The 16,134-nt window shown below is 37.2% G+C and overlaps 1 protein-coding gene across 2 annotated transcripts in view; it reads right to left on the reverse strand.

Annotated features, from left to right (window-relative positions):
* Positions 1-16,134, reverse strand: part of CDKAL1 (CDK5 regulatory subunit associated protein 1 like 1) — a 376,797-nt gene that overhangs the window by 10,890 nt on the left and 349,773 nt on the right. For both annotated transcript variants that reach the window (XM_005420967.2, XM_031056967.1), the window contains exon 14: positions 12,252-12,416. In XM_005420967.2, the coding sequence (XP_005421024.1) occupies positions 12,252-12,416 (165 nt within the window). The remainder of the gene's footprint in view (positions 1-12,251; positions 12,417-16,134) is intronic.

Raw genomic sequence — 16,134 nt, forward strand, 5'->3', positions numbered from 1 at the left:
TACAAAAAAGTGAGATAAACACAAATAAAACAGAGGATGACCTGAAAGTGGTAAACATATACCAGGTGTCTACAGAGACGAGAAATACAAGCCCACAGGGCTTAATGTAGTCTTTAACAAATTGATGGATTTGGATTTTAAGATGTTTCATGTCTCTATACTAAAGCTTAAGAGCACTACAACAGTTTTCTTTTATCACACAAGATACTCCCCCAAGTATAATTCATTCCTTTCCAGCTCTTAAGAGCTGCACATCTGGCTTTCCCCTGTGGTTCTGTGACAAAATCTGATTATGCTACAGAATCTTAAGCACTCCTCACTGAAAAAAATAATGAACTAACATTTCTTTGGACAAGAGACACATGAGCTGAAAAAGGAAAAGAATTCCTGTCATTCTAAGCACTACTTCCATCATTTCACCAAATTAAAGTTCTTGTATTTTGAAAAAACTATCTGTGTCAGAAATGGATATTCACAGCTGTCCTTTTTGTATGATAATTATGTTATCTGCACTTATCAGAGATTTTGTATGTGAGAATTGCAAAATAGTTTCCATACGGATAAGATAAATCACAGTCACACTGACTGAAATGACTTAACAATCACATGTGAAGTCATGTCAAAACAAGGACGAGAGTTAAAAAAAATCCTCTAGTCCTGGTAACAGGACCCTTTCCTCAGGACTAGAAATCCATCTGGTCGATATTATGCATAGGTAGTTTTTGTAGCTATGTGATTTTTTTTGACAAAAAGTGCTTGAGTGTACTGCCTACACATTTTTGTTCCATCAAAAGTACTTTCACAAACATTTCCAAGCCATTCCAATCCAAAGTGGAGCGTTCGTTCAAATTCTGCCACAGTACATATATATATATAGATATGAAGAAGAATCTATCAATTTGAAAGCCAAGATATTTAGTGAATTATTTTCTCGCATAATACTGTGTCAAGGACCCCCTGATTATACTCAGACTAAAGAAAAATAACAGCAATTTCCATGGGGCCTTTTCTTTTTGTTTTGCATTTGACATCTGGCTCTCTAAGCCAGTCAGGTTTCATTCCTTTCACTATTTATCAATCGCACATCCATCTCAGGTTGTAGCACTTGGGTGGTCAAACCTTTTTGAGAGGTCATGTGGGTCTACCAAGAGCCTAGACTGCCATGTCTTGCCAATCTCTCTGCCAGACAGAAATTCATCATGTAATTAATAGCCACGAGCTCTCCTGGTCCACATGTCACACATACATGACACTGACCTGGCAGCCCTTGGAAAAAAGGGTATTGGATAACACCAAATGAGCCAGGTCAACTCTTTAGGGTGTCCCACACCAGGAGCTGCCCGTTTCTGGAATAAAGACAACATGCTCACACACGTGTGCAGAGGGCTTCTTTACACTTTTCAGGCCAAGTCCCACAAACAGTGTTTCTACTGGTAAGATCAGGTAAAAAGGCAAAAAAACCCCAAACTGCTATAAAGAAGACGTTGATAGAACAGTAAAATCAACACTCATTTCCTGAATTAAGTTGAGCCAGAAACTTGTGATTAACTATTTTCTTATGGGCTGATGAGCTACCTACAACAAAAATGGTCTGCCTTCAGTCCTTAATTATTCTGTGTGATTGTCATCACCAAGAACAACTAAAAGTCTACATTTCTTCTAGAAAAATATTTATAAACATTTTTACATGTATACTTTTAATTTATAAATGATTTGTTAGCCCTTTTCCACAAGAATGAGAAAAATCCATATTATTTCTTTCATACCATGGTGGCATTAATGAATGTGTAGAATAACTTTGGGTTTGACTTTATACTACTGTATCCTAATTAAAAATTACTTCATGGCAGTGCTTGTTACCTTAGTGATTAAAAGCTGAAGCACCACTGCAGTACATATATTTTCCTCATCATAATTCCAGTTTTTTATAATATCTAGAATGGAAGAAATATGTCCTAGATCATGATATTATTACACCAAATCTGAGTTGTGATCCTGACTCAAGGAAAAGAAATGAAAGTAAATATGCTGGAATTTTAGCATCCCATGGGCTTGAGTTTCAAGCACAGAAAAGCTGTGCTTGAAGCCATCTGACTCTTTTGGAACCTCAAAACATGAACTGTTTCTCATGCCAACCTCTGAATCTGCTTTGAGTCAACTCCCTGTGAAAATGATGAACAAGCTTTGGAATATGTTGTGACGAAAAAGAAAGGCTTAACACCTAAAGGACCCTGCAAACAGATGTAGCACCAACTTTACCTTAATGGGAACATATATGGGCTATCTACACTAACCCTACCACAGCACCACCATAACCTTTCATGCTAACCTGACTAGATCTTTCAATCCAGAATTCCTTCATCCCACTGCTGGATCAGACCATTACAACAGATCCATTTGTAATTTCTGGCTAGAATGGCTGGCATTATAATAAATCAGTAGAAAAACTTTCTGTGTTTTTAATAAGGGTTCCAAGGCCTGAAATAATAAATTGTAGGTGGGGGAACTCTACAAGTAATTTGAATACACAATGGGAAGTAGTCAGAGAAAGGTTATCAAAGATTGGTGTACTGTGCACTAACCACAAGTAAAGCTGTCTTTAACAAAGGACTTAAATAACCAGTAATTTTTTGTGTTTCTTTTACTTAATGGTCTTTGATAAAGCCCACAGGAACAGCTTGCTTTGGAACTTACTAAAAATAAGAACTGATCCTAAAGCTCAGTTTAGGAGTCAGGTCCTGTGAAAACTCATATGCCCTGAGCCAAGTTCCTTAAAGGGAGAATGCAATTTTTTACAGTGATTATTACCCCTGTAGTTTGAGAAGACTCCTTTAAAAAATATCTTAGTGGGAGAGATTGTAGTAGGAGGGCAAGGGTTTATTTCTATTGTTGTTTGGTCCAGTTAAAATGCAACAACACACTTTAATAGCTAATGGCATGATAAAAGATCTGGAGGGAATGTTAAACTGGATATGGAATACAGCCTGCACAAATACAAAGTTACTGTGTGTGACCTTTGAATAAACAGCAGCTTCTAAGCTTGCTTAGATGCTATAACATTTTGTGGACTGTCTTTGAGCACACAATCATTCTAATGTGTTCAACAGTCAGAGTAAGTTCTTTGGATATTCTAGGGTAGTTAGGAGCATATCCTCAGTGGACTAAATTTAAGGATGTGAAGCTCACATCCAATTCAGTGAAGGATGGTATTTGAATTTTTTAAGATATCTCTTCTCCAACATAGCCATCAAATAGAACTTATTACTCAACAGCAATTTCGTATCAAAGACACAGCCCCTGCAAATGTGCCTTTGAATTTTTATATGCAGACATCTTCCCCAAATGTAATTTAATAGTGTCAAAATCATACAAAATTAGTTTCTTTCTCTTACTGAAAAGCCTTTACCTCTTCTTCTTATGCTTTCTCCTTATCCTATTACCATTGACACCACAAAATTAAAAACAAACATCTCCAATCTCTAATAAATCTCTTGTAAGTATATTAAAAGCACAAACATAAATCACTATGTCCAAGTATTATAGAAGTCTGACTGGAAGATTATGATTAAAAATGTATCTGGATATCCTACTATAACTCACAATTAATCCTAATATTGCAGAGCAGTTCAATGCTTTTTCAATAGGTTTGTCAGAATAAAACAAAAAAGTTACTTTCAAAATATATGTATACCTTAGCAATTCTCATTATCATAAAGGGAATAAGCAAGAACACAAAGGATGATTATTAGACTATTAGAAAGCCATTAATCTACTCAGAATCTAATAACGATTTTGAACATGTAATAATATTAAAGGATATAGAACATGGCAGTGTACCTTTAACATGGTTTGGTATTTTTTTTAAAATGAGCTACACTTTTAAAACAATTTTTAGATAAAAAATAGCTTAATGTCATGACTGTAATTTTTATTGCCCTTCAAAACAATCTCAAAGGTAATGAATCACCTCACTTCAATGGTTTTGGCAACAAATACATTTCTAAGAGGTGGATGTTCAACATTCCAGAACTTTGTGCATGTAAATTCAAACCTCCTACTGACCTTTCATTTGGTGATGGGGAAAGCTGTATCAAGAGCTACATGTGCCTTTTTTTCTGCTGTCCCTTTCAAGTATTGATGTAGAAAGACTATTTTAATTATAGCTTCAATAAAGGAGGAACAGATAGAAATAACATCCACTCAAGACATAAATATCTGATACCTCTGACTGTGTATTCTCACAGGGAAAGGAGAGATAGGGAAGGAATGGAGAGAAAACTACTGCCTAAGTGTGCTTTTTGGTGATCTAAGGAGTACTAATAAAAAGAAAAAAGATGACTAAGTACTGCAAACAGAGATAAAATGTACACATGGGCTGAATATCCTCCACCTATCTTTGCTGGAGAGGTACAAGATTCAGACCTATGATGATTTTTGTGGACTGGATGTAGATGACTTCCAAAAACAACATAAAAACTGAGAAAAGTTGTGACTACTATACTTTTCTCCTGAAAGCCAATTAAAACTTACTGAACATTGGTATATTAAATATTAAAGGATTACCAAAACCAAATGCTATTTAATTTTTCCCAAAGAGTCTGTTTGTTAGAGATCTGATGGAAAATAAAAAATATTTTAAAAGGATCTCCTAAATATTACCGGGAGTGTCAAGCAGTTAAAATTACCATGGCTACACATTTCCCTATACCAACAGAGAGCAGAACCTACTCACTGATCTTGCAGTGCAGCATCAGCAGGTTGAGCACTAGAAATAATACACAAAAATGGCAGAACAATTTTAGCACTGAGAGTTTTACTTCTGGAGGCAGAAGAGGTAGAACATTTCTGTTTAACTTGTGCTTATTCTCCAGAAAATGTCTTAGAGCTGAATCCTCCCAGCCATTACTATTTCCAATTCTTGCATGAACTGCACAGGATTAACATAATTATGTATTTTAAGTGATTAAACAGTGATATTCAGCAAAATAACACTGTCTGTTGAGGAAATGAAAAGTACATAAATTAATGTTCAGTTTCTTTCACCTGAAACGGACTGTGGTGAGCATTTGTTTGAAAAGGCTCTATGTACTATGTGTTGTTTCAGCTGAGCTTTGATCACTGTAGTTGAAATTCAGCCCTGCCAGAGGGAGGGGCAGAAAGACAACATGCCCATTAAATTAAAGACACCAGGACAAAACTTCTAGGTGATGGTCTTATGCTGGCTCTTGGGCTTGCTGCCTTAAATCACCTCTGTGTATTTTAGCTCTTAAAGCAGGGCAGAGAAATGTGTTGGATCAACACAGTTGCACTACCTTGTGTTCCAGTTTGGGAGTCATCAAATGGCTAAATTAAAACATTCATTGAATTAGAGCAGATAAAGCTGGAAACAAAGAAGTCACCTATCCCATACCCATGACCCAAGGTGGCTGACTTACATCTCTTACAGACGTTGGCTAAGTACATTCCTAAAGATCAGCATTGATTAAAATTCCCCAACCACTACATGCGATTCGAGCCAGTGCTTGTCTAAATCCAGCAAGAAAAATTTTACTCTGCCCATAAGAAAGACTCGACTGCAAGTTTCAAATTTTAAGCCAAGAAATGGGCATACAACCAGAAGAAAAATTCAACTCAGCTCAATTCCCCAAATGAACAAAGCCAACACAGCATGCAGATAATGTGCAGATCATGAAAATCAGCATCTAAGAAAGAGCACATGACAAATTTCAGGAAAAAATGAGATTTTCAAAGGTCGTTTTATAAAACATCCATAGGTGGTATTGAGCTCTGCTCTTCAAAAGGAAATATAGCTCTTCTGACACTAACTTTATAGTAACCTTCATGAAAGAACTGAAGAAAACATAAGGAAAAAAAGATTATTGAGAAGGATTTTACACCATGTTTTATGACCTCTATTTACAATCAGCAGGGAATACAAGGAACATGTTAAATAAAACAGATTAATACATGCAAAAGCACTAAGTACTTGTACACTTAGCCCTACAATCAGTTCTTTCAGAGAGAATCATTGAACCATAGAATGGTTTGTGTTGGAAGGGATCTTAAAGATGATCTGTTTCCAATTCCCCTGCCATGGGCAGAGGCACCTTCCACTAAATCAGGTTGCTATCTGACTTGACCTTGAACTCTTCTAGAGATGGGACATCCACAGCTTCTCTGGGCAACCTGTTCCAGTGTCTCATTCCCTCACAGTACAGAATTTTTTTCTGAATATGTAATCTAAACCCACTCTCTTTCGGTTTGAATGCATTCCCCCTTGTCCTCTCACTATCTGCTCATAAAACATCCCTCTCCATCTTTGTTGCAAATTCCCTTCAGATACTGGAAGGCCACAATTAGGTTAACCCAAAGTTTCCTCCTTTCCAGGCTACAAACAAACCCAATTCTCCCAGTCCTTCCTCATAGGAGAGTTGCTTCATCCCTCTGATCATCTTGGTGGCTTCCTCTGCACTTTTTCTCCAACAGGTCCATGTCCTTCCTGTACTGGGGACCCCAGAGCTGGATGCAGCACTGCAGGTGGGGTCTCACCAGAAGAGAGGGACAGAATCCTCTCCCTCTCCCTGTTGGCCACTCTGCTTTTGATGCAGCCCAGGATGAGGTTGGCCTTCTGGGCTGCAAGTGCACATTGCCAGGTCATGTCCAGCCTCTCACCCACCAGCACTCCCAAGTCCTTCTTGGCAGGGGTGCTCTCCATCTGTTCATTCCTCAGTCCGTGTTCATACCAGGGACTGCCCTGCAGCTCCTTGCACTTGGTCTTGTTAAACATCATGAGATTCCCATGGGCCCAGTCCTTGAGCTTGGCATTCCAACCTTCAGGTGAGACAACTGCACCACTCAGTTTAGTGTCACAAAAAAGGTATCAGAAAGTGATAGGAGAGAGTTCAGCTGAGCTAACAAAGGGATGTTCCTAAGAATGCAAGAGCACTGAGTAGTGCATCGTATTTTCATAAAGAATTACTTGAAAATTATTTTACATAGAAAATGTTCCTTTTTTTGTCAGTATGTTTCTCTTTAATAGAAATTTCGCTAAATTTCTCATATCACCCTTTATTGGACTTTGTGATACAAAGATCCCTTTGTAAAGCAGTTTTCTGAGAGAGGTAAAAGGTATATTCTATATTAGTTTATCTTTTGTCTTTGGAAATTCCAATCTTTAGCATTTCTCATGCTTTCTACAGTTTCTGAAATTTTATGAAAGATTCCTCTACTCACACCTCTTTGCCATTTTTTTGATCTAAGATTTGCTTCCTCATTCTCTTTTTGCCCTAAATCTCTAATCTCTAGTTCCTGTTCAGGAACCAAATTTTCCACCACTTTGAAACTCCAGCACATGTAAAAACTATGTTTATTAATTAACGCACATCTTCCACATTTCCTTCCAAGTCCTTGAAGGAAGTTTCCAATAGAGAGATCTTAATTCTGACATGATTTTTTTCATTTCTGTTCCAGCAGAAGATATTTTCTTCCCCCTTCTCCATTTTATTTTGCCTGCAAGTGAAGCACCCTTTCTACCTGAGATCAGAGAGTTTCCTTTAAGCTATGCTTTGTTGAATTTTCTTGCTGGCAGGCTATAAAGAAGTGTTTGATATATGCATCTTTCCCGTTTCTTAACATCATAAAAAAAGGCTGGGTGATGTTTTTGCTCATGTAACTAGAAAATATTTGTGGCTAACTGTAAGACCAGTAACATAAATCTTCTTCATTAGTGTCCAGAAGAACAACAATGCCACAATAACCTACTGCAGCTAAAATGCAGGGAGAACAAGAGAGAAAATTAAAAAAAGCAGAATGACCAAAATAATTGGCTGCTAACTGAAAATCAGTGGCTCACTCCTCATTTCCTCCAAAGAGCCCAATGACTTGAATAGCTATTAGCTTAACAGGCCAACTGTGGGTATTTCCAAGGCCTAGGAACCACAGAGATGTGCACCAAGATCCCAGACTCACAAAAGGAGACATTGGAAATGGTGGCTCCCAGCAGATGCCATTCACAGATGAAGTGTTAGACATGGAGAATATCATCACAGAAACCAATGGAAAACAGCAAACTGAAAGATGTGCCTGTATTTGTTTGAAAAGAAAGTCAGGCATTATAGAAACATGAAATATGAACATAAAATAATCATGACTGGGGATTAAACAGCCTGTTAAAATTATTTTTTTTCTCTTGTCTTAATTTTCCATCTGATTAAAACTTCCCACCAAAGGCCCTCAGACTTATGGGGCTTTGATTCTGGCAATGCATTGCAACTCTGGCAGGTAGCCAGCCTTTTATTTTTATCCCTCAGCCCTTTGGTTTTTTCTTCATATATTTCTCATCTTGCAGTATTTTTTTCCTCTAGCCACAGAACATATGTAAACAACCAGAATTATTTTTGGAGTACAGAAGCATAACATACTCTATTTCTGGTTCTAACAAGAGATCATATTCTTGCAGATTCTTACTTTTTTTTCAATTATTAGTTTTGGGCAAACATTTGTCTGTAAACAGGATACATTTATTAGGTACTTTATGCTGCTGAGAAACAGTCAAGATCCTTAAATATGGCCAAATAAAACTATACAAATATTAAAATTGTTTTTTTTTTTCTAAATTAGATTACATTTAGACTGTTGACACACACTGCTGACTTTTCAAAAATATTATCCAAAGATAATATACTCAACACTATATGCATTGCAAACCTACCTCCAAATCCTAAAAGACAAGTTTACCAGAGTGCTTAAGAACATAGAAAACACGCTAAATTGCTTTCTGAATCTCAAAATGTTGAAGTGCACTCTTAATGCTTTGTGAGCTTCAAGCCTACCTCAATGAAAGGATGTAACATCTACAGCATTTACGTCTTTTTTTTGTTCTTGTGAAACTTAACAGAACTAAATCTTGATCAGAGCTTTGACGTACTTAGTCACTGATATTTGTAATTGCAGTTAGTAACTTGTGACAGGTTTGTTTTGTCTGAATGTTCATTTTAAGGTTATTGTCACTACTTTTTAATGTCCAGCTCACATACATCCTATCTTAGATTTACTAGAACCAAATTCAAAACTGCCTTTACACATGTTCATGCTTTATTGACCTCAACTTTCATCTATATCTCCTGTGCAATATATGCCTTCTAAACATGGTTCTCTTACTGAATCAGCAACTGTCCGTTTTAAATCCAAGTGAGTCTACAGTATATCTGTCAACCAAAATTTCCAAATGTGCTTGCCCTCCAAAACAGCCATCCTGTAAAACTGTGCCACTTGAAGACATCACTCCTTTTTGAGTGGCTTTTATAAGAAAATTCATGCTGAAGTTTAAAAAAAATCCTGGCAAATACTTGTGCATTTTACTACTTAGTATGTCCACAACAATCACTAAGTCTGATTGCTTTGACAGCTTTTTAACCTCATCTGCCAACTCCAAGACTCTTTTGTCCTTCCCATCCCAAATTCTGCCACAGAGCCTAACATTACTGAATGTCAAGATCTTCCACCATCTACTTGGTTACAGTTTTTTCCTTAAAGAGCCTAATAACTGTAAGACATTCTACATCATTAGTATAATAATGTGTTCTTCATACACTGAAAAAGCATGAAATGCTAGAAATACTCTGAATTAATTCTGTATATATTTCCCTCCTTACTTGTCACAGACATACAACGTGTGAATATTTTATGGACACTCTAAACTGTCCTTTGTGTTTTTGCATTTTGCAGTCCCTCTTTTTCAGTCAATTCTGTTGACTCCAGTTGGCGACCTACTTCTTTTATTTCTTTGGACCAATTTGCTGCCCAAGTCATGCAGCCAAAAAGGTAAAAAAAAGGTCTACCATTGTTCCTTCAGACACACGTTGCTTGTGGTGCTCACTCTGAATTTGTCAGAAAAAAAATTTTTGAGGGGTAATGTATCAGATGAGAAAGAGAGCACACAACTGCAGATAAGCTTTGATTCTTTGGAGGTACTTTTCCTCACAAAGTATCTTCTTGCTTAGGATGAGTTTATGACTTGCTTTGACATCCTCACATGATGATGCTCTCAATTCATTAATTTCCTTAAAAACTACACTTTCAAAAGCTTTCACTCTTTTTGTGAGCATTCCTCATTAGAGAGAAGTACAGCTGCAATGGATTTTGAAACACCTTTTACTGTGTCCTATGTAAGTTAATGAAAACACTATTAATAATGAGCAGACCTTAATTCTTGCTCATAAGTATGCACAGTGGAAAATTTATCCAAGATTTTAGTTCTGCAAGCTGCAGAAAACCTACTGGAGACACTTGGGACCTTGTTAAAGATCGAAGATATTTTGTTACTTTTGGAAAATCTGAATTCATCAGTTCTGAGTTGCCTCCTTCATCTTTCCCCAGCCTGCCATCCATGCACGTAACAAGCTACAAAAGGCTCACAGGACCCTCATATGAGCCCCTTTTATCTTGCTCAAAGCATCTTTCATTGGAACTATGTGTCTTGAGCACATGCAGCAGGAAGTGTTTCCCAGCAGTCCAACCAAACAGAGCAACCCAAATTGCATCTTGCAGCCAGCCAAAAATCCAAGGTAACTTTTGTGGCAAACTGACTTTTTTTTTTCCTGAAAACCTAAAGAAAGTTCTTGAGCTTCTATTTATATGTATGACTTTTCAGGATGAACTTCCCACTAAGAATTTCAGTTAATTTTCTATATATTATGCATTGGCCAAGTGTGATTAAAAGCTTTCAGCTGCACCCTCATGTACCAAAGCTACTTCCATCTACTGAAATACTGAGATTCTATTTTTTTCCATTACACAAAAGTTCCCAACATTTTCAGTGGCCCAACCATATATAAAATACTCCCTTGAAGGAGCACTGGTAACCACAAATGTCATGAAAAGCAATTTGCCTTATCATTTGCTTGCTGCAGCCATTTATGGGGGGATTCCAGGTACTTGTTCCAGGTACATATCTCAATGAGTCCCTATGGAAATTATCAGTATCCTTAATTTTAATATTTTTACCTCTCATTTTAACATTAAAAAAATTGAGTCAAGAGTCTGCCTGCTTGCCCCCATCTATGACCTTCTGGCAGCACATACTCAGTTTAATGACAGTCTTGGTTCTGTTCCAGCAGATTATTTAAAAAAAACCATTCTGATGAAAAAATCAGCTGTGCTTAAATAGCCACAGAGTCCAACCAGACAATTTGAAGGTTTTGGCTGTTTTTTATCTCTTACAGACCCTTATCAGGCCAATATACACATAGACAATATTAATGGAGAGCTTAGTAATGTGTTTGTGCCTAAGCGTCATGATCTGCTGAACACATTACAGTAGGTGCATTACAGGGAGTGCATTATTGCTGCTCTATGTTTCCACAGCCAGGCTTATTCAAGAGACCAAGGAGCTTAGCTTAACACTGGTCACCTCAGGTATGCCTTGATGATGTATTTTAAATGTGACTACTTAGAACATAAACAAGGACATGTATATACTTTAATACTTATCAGCAATTTACTGTAAAAGCAGTAAGGTGGCTGATAAACTGCCAATTATCCTTCTCCCATGTGCTACATATTTGTTGGAGATCCTAACAACAGTGCTGGAGAAAGGACATCAAATGATGCTTAGAAATGTGATACACATTTTCATTTCACACTCCATCAGTTTTTACAACTAGAGCTCCATGAAATGTATGAGAATACTTGGCTAACAGCCATATCTACTGAGCTGTAAAATAAGAATCAGATCTCTTTTTAAAAGAGTTTCATTTTTTTTACATGACTAAATCAGATGTTGACCTTTTTCCAAAATATATTGTAAATATATTGTGTACCTCTACCCATCATTTAATTTTGAATCTCTGAATAGTGTTTAGTCCTGTTTTAACAGATATTAATCAATACATATTTTTAAAAACAGCTTTGTAAAAAAATTAAACTGATTCCTCCTTCCACTAAACTGAAATATATTGAATTATATAATTACTGGTGTTTCAATCTTTTCAATTCTAGTATGTTCTTTACCTATCTTGCATCTAGAAACAAGAAACAAGTGTATTACTGCCTTTATAGTCAGCAAAGTAAAGCTACAAGCATCAGCAAAAATATATTTTGAATTCAGATTTCAATCTGTCAGAAAAGATTAAAGCTTCATGCATATATAAATGGGAACTATAAAATGATAAGAGATACATAGCATGGAATCATTTTGCTTGAACAGCTGTGGATTTGCCAGTGTAGTAAAGCAGAAAATGTCTTTTACTCACCTCTGTTAAACCAGAAACTTCTCCTTTTGCTAATGGTCTGCTGATGGATGCAGTATGAACTCTGGCATCTGATACTGGCTGTCCCTTCATAAAATGTTTCCCAGCTTCATAAATATTCACTTCTACCATCTTACCCATTAACAGAGGATCCTTTGGCACAAGAACCTTTCAAATAAAATAAAGACATAGTTACTAAATACTGCAAGGAACATTAGAGTCTCTAGTACCCATTCAGAAAACAGATATATGATAAACATCAGAGAAAATACTAAATCTTAAACATTTTAGTCGCCAGTGTACACTACAGCCCCTGGCACACTTGATCAGTAAAATCTCCAGCCTGCATTCTACAAGCGCTTTGCAGTGTTAGCTCAGCTCTTTTCAACTCCAACTGATTCCTAAAGTCATGTTTTTTGATTGATGAGAAAGTTGGGCCTGAACTGCAGCTTTTGAATCCAGACCCAAACAGTTCCCAAGGACATTTGTACTACACAATTCTAACAGACTGCTGTAAAGCTTCCCATTTTCATCTCTGTCCCATGACACTTAAAAAAAAAATAATTCTGAGTCTGTAAAGCCTTCAGGACAGAAAGTATACCCTTTTCTCTCTTTGCACAAGCCTTTATTTTGATTGTGCAGATCCTTTGCAGCTGAGATGCATGATTGACAATGAATGCCTGTAAAAATAGATGACTGTTTCTTGGGTCAGCATCTAATGCCACTCTTTCCTGAATTTGCACAACCATGATCTCAGACAGTCCCACTTCACATAAAGGCACTAAACAGATGTTCCTAGGTTATGTATTTAAAAAAAGAAAGAGCCCAAAACACAGGAGCAACATTTTTTGGAATGGAAGAATAAATGGACTTTAAATGTCTCCAAAATAGGTAAGCAGTTGAAAAAGAAAGGCGGAATAATTTCTTGATGAAATTACATTTTTTACACTGTTTACAATGGAAAATTGAATCATGGAGACTTATTTAATAACATTTACTTGAAGCTTATCCACACACAGAATCCTAGAATGGATCAGGTTTGAAGGGAGCTCAGAGGAGTCATCTGATCCAATCTCCCTGTTCAAGCAGGATTATTTTAGAGCACATGGCACAGGATTGCACCCGGGCAGTTCTGGAATTTCTCCGGTGTGGGAGACTCCACACCCTTTCTGGGCAATCTGTCCCAGTGCATGGTGACCCACACAGTAAAGAAGCTCTTCCTCACGTGCAGCCCCACGTTTCTCTTCACAGAGAAAAGCAAGGCACAATTCCACAATTCTTCCCAAGAATATTTCTGGGTTTCACATTCTCTGAACATCAGAGAAAGAAAACACAATTCTTATCTTATTTGCTATGCCTCTGTGCAAAAGTAGAATGCAATATGGAGATTGTTTATCCAAAGTGATGGTGTTTTGTTTCCTTGGCCGATCAGGGCCAAGAGTGTGTGTGTGTGTTGGGACAGTCGGCTGACAGTCACGAGAATTCTGTGCAGTTGTGTGCAGAATTGAGTGCTTGGCAGATTCAGTTTAGATATAATATAGTATAGAATAATTTAGTACAATAAAATAATTAATTAGCCTTCTGATAAGATGGAGTCAGATGCATCATCATTCTCTCTCCTCTCATCAGGGTTGCCTGCAAATTTGATGCTCATGTTCAGGGGGAATTTCCTGTGCATCAGTTTCTGCCCATTGCCTGTTGTCCTACAGCTTGGCACCACTGAGGAATAGCCTGGAAACACCCTCTGACACTGTCCCTTCAGATGCTTAGGGACATTGATGAGATCCCCTCTCAGTTGCCTCTTCTTGAGGCTGAACAGGCCCAGGTCCCTCAGCCATTCCTCATGAGAGAGGTGCTCCAGTCCCTTGATCATCTTTGTTGTCCTCCACCGGACCCATTCCAGCAGCCCTGTGTCTCTCTTGAATTGAGGAGCCCATTACTGGACACAGCACTCCAGGTGTAGCCTCACCAGGGCTGAGGAGAGCTTTTCAAAGGAAAAGATCATATCTTTTTATCTTGATTCTTTGATGCTGAAATTGAAATGCCTTAAAATGGCTTAATTTTTAGGATTACATATGCAGAGGACTTTCAGAGAAAAAAAAATCTGTGCCACCCACATTTGGAGACCATTTTTTTTGCCAAACACTGCCCCTCCATTTTCACTTATCACAACTGTTGATTGTCCCACTTGGAGGAAATTACCACCAGTGGTTTCCCTTCTTCTCTGAAGGCTCAAGTTGTTCGTGACTGTAAGCACTTTGAGATCCTAGGATCCTGCTGAGCTTCCTAGGCATTTTCCAAGAAAAGCAGAAATCTTTGCCTTTCAGAGACAGGGAAGCTGAGACTCAGCAAACACAAAGTCAGGATCATAATGCTCAGAGAGTGTTACAATGTGACTGGATCACAGTTGTTCCCAAGTAACTCATCTTGGGCAAATTTAAATCAAAGGGAAACTAGGCAGCTGAGTATACACTGGGCTCATGACCTCTGTAAATCTTCTATCTCCTCATGAAAAAGGGAAGCAACTAAATATAAACCAAACTTCAGAAAAAGAAACAGGTTAAGTGAAAATAATGGGGACATAGCATAAACAACCAAGCATCCAGGCTTGGCATACACTCAGATATTTTTTGAAGTATTTTTTAAGAAAAAACCCTCGATGGAATTTCTAAGAAACTAAGTTAAGCCAGCAGAAACTCACCTTGGCTGTGGATCTGGCAAAGCACTCTTAGGTCACTTTAGACTACTCTGTTCAATGTAAACTGTATCACCTAAGCCTTCACAAATGTCAGCTGCAGCTCCATCACTAAGTCTGTCTGTGCAGCTGCACTGATGTGGGTTTAATAGCAAATTCTTTCAGTACAGATGAACTCAGTGAAGACAGAATACATTTGATAATCATTTGAGTTAACTGAAGCTCTGAATCCTACATCAGGATTTTGAGCTTCAGCTTAAATAATATATAATATGATATTTAGACTTTAGAGTGGTTTTCAATTTACTGCTATTAATCTTATTTACTAGCATGGATTCTTGTGCTTACCTGGGTGAGCAGTAGGATACCATGAAACATGCCACACATAACATTTTAGGGAAAAGATTTGCATTTCCTTAGTGGCAAGCACTTCTTCCCTAACAGAATTTAAAATGAGTCCCTACGTGACTATTTGTATTTTGTGAATTCTTTACCAGTCCCAATCATGAGCTGCAGCAGGTGCTGTACAAACACAACACAAAAAATCGACACTTTGTTTCCTGTACATATTGCTTTTCATTTAGTTAATTAAGCTTCCATAAAACAACATTGAACAAAAAAGTCCCAAGAAATTTCTTTTTAATCTCTGTGTGGAAGACCATGTTCCTCAACTCTGACTGATAAGTTACAAAATCAAGGAGCATCAATACATAAGACTTGGACAGAAGTTGGATATGCAATTTAAAAAAAAGAGATTTATTAAAAAAAAAAGGAGAAAGTGAGAAAAAATAATTAGTGACCCATATATCTAACAGAAACAGATATTTCAAGAATAGCCATGTTACTTACTACTAAGGAAAAACAAATAAATAGATTCTGTAACATAACCCAAAACCAGAAGAAAGTACAGCCATCACCTATAATCTCCCCAGCTTCAGAGAAAAAAAACAACTAATGGTAGCAAAAGTAAATTGTAGACAGCTTAGTCCAAGAAAATGGAGAATAAAATAATGATGATTCACGAAAGCCAATTTCATTGGTCTTAAGCAAGTCATTGGCTTTTGAGCAAAAATAACAATTTTGTGAAATTGATGTGTGTGCTTCCTTCCCAGCTCAAAGATAATGTTTTTGTGTGGCAAGAATTTATCTACTGGAAGTACACAGAAGGAAATGACAAAAACTAGAAGGAAG

Source organism: Geospiza fortis, unplaced genomic scaffold (assembly GCF_000277835.1).
Source record: "Geospiza fortis unplaced genomic scaffold, GeoFor_1.0 scaffold104, whole genome shotgun sequence".
NCBI lineage: Eukaryota > Metazoa > Chordata > Aves > Passeriformes > Thraupidae > Geospiza > Geospiza fortis.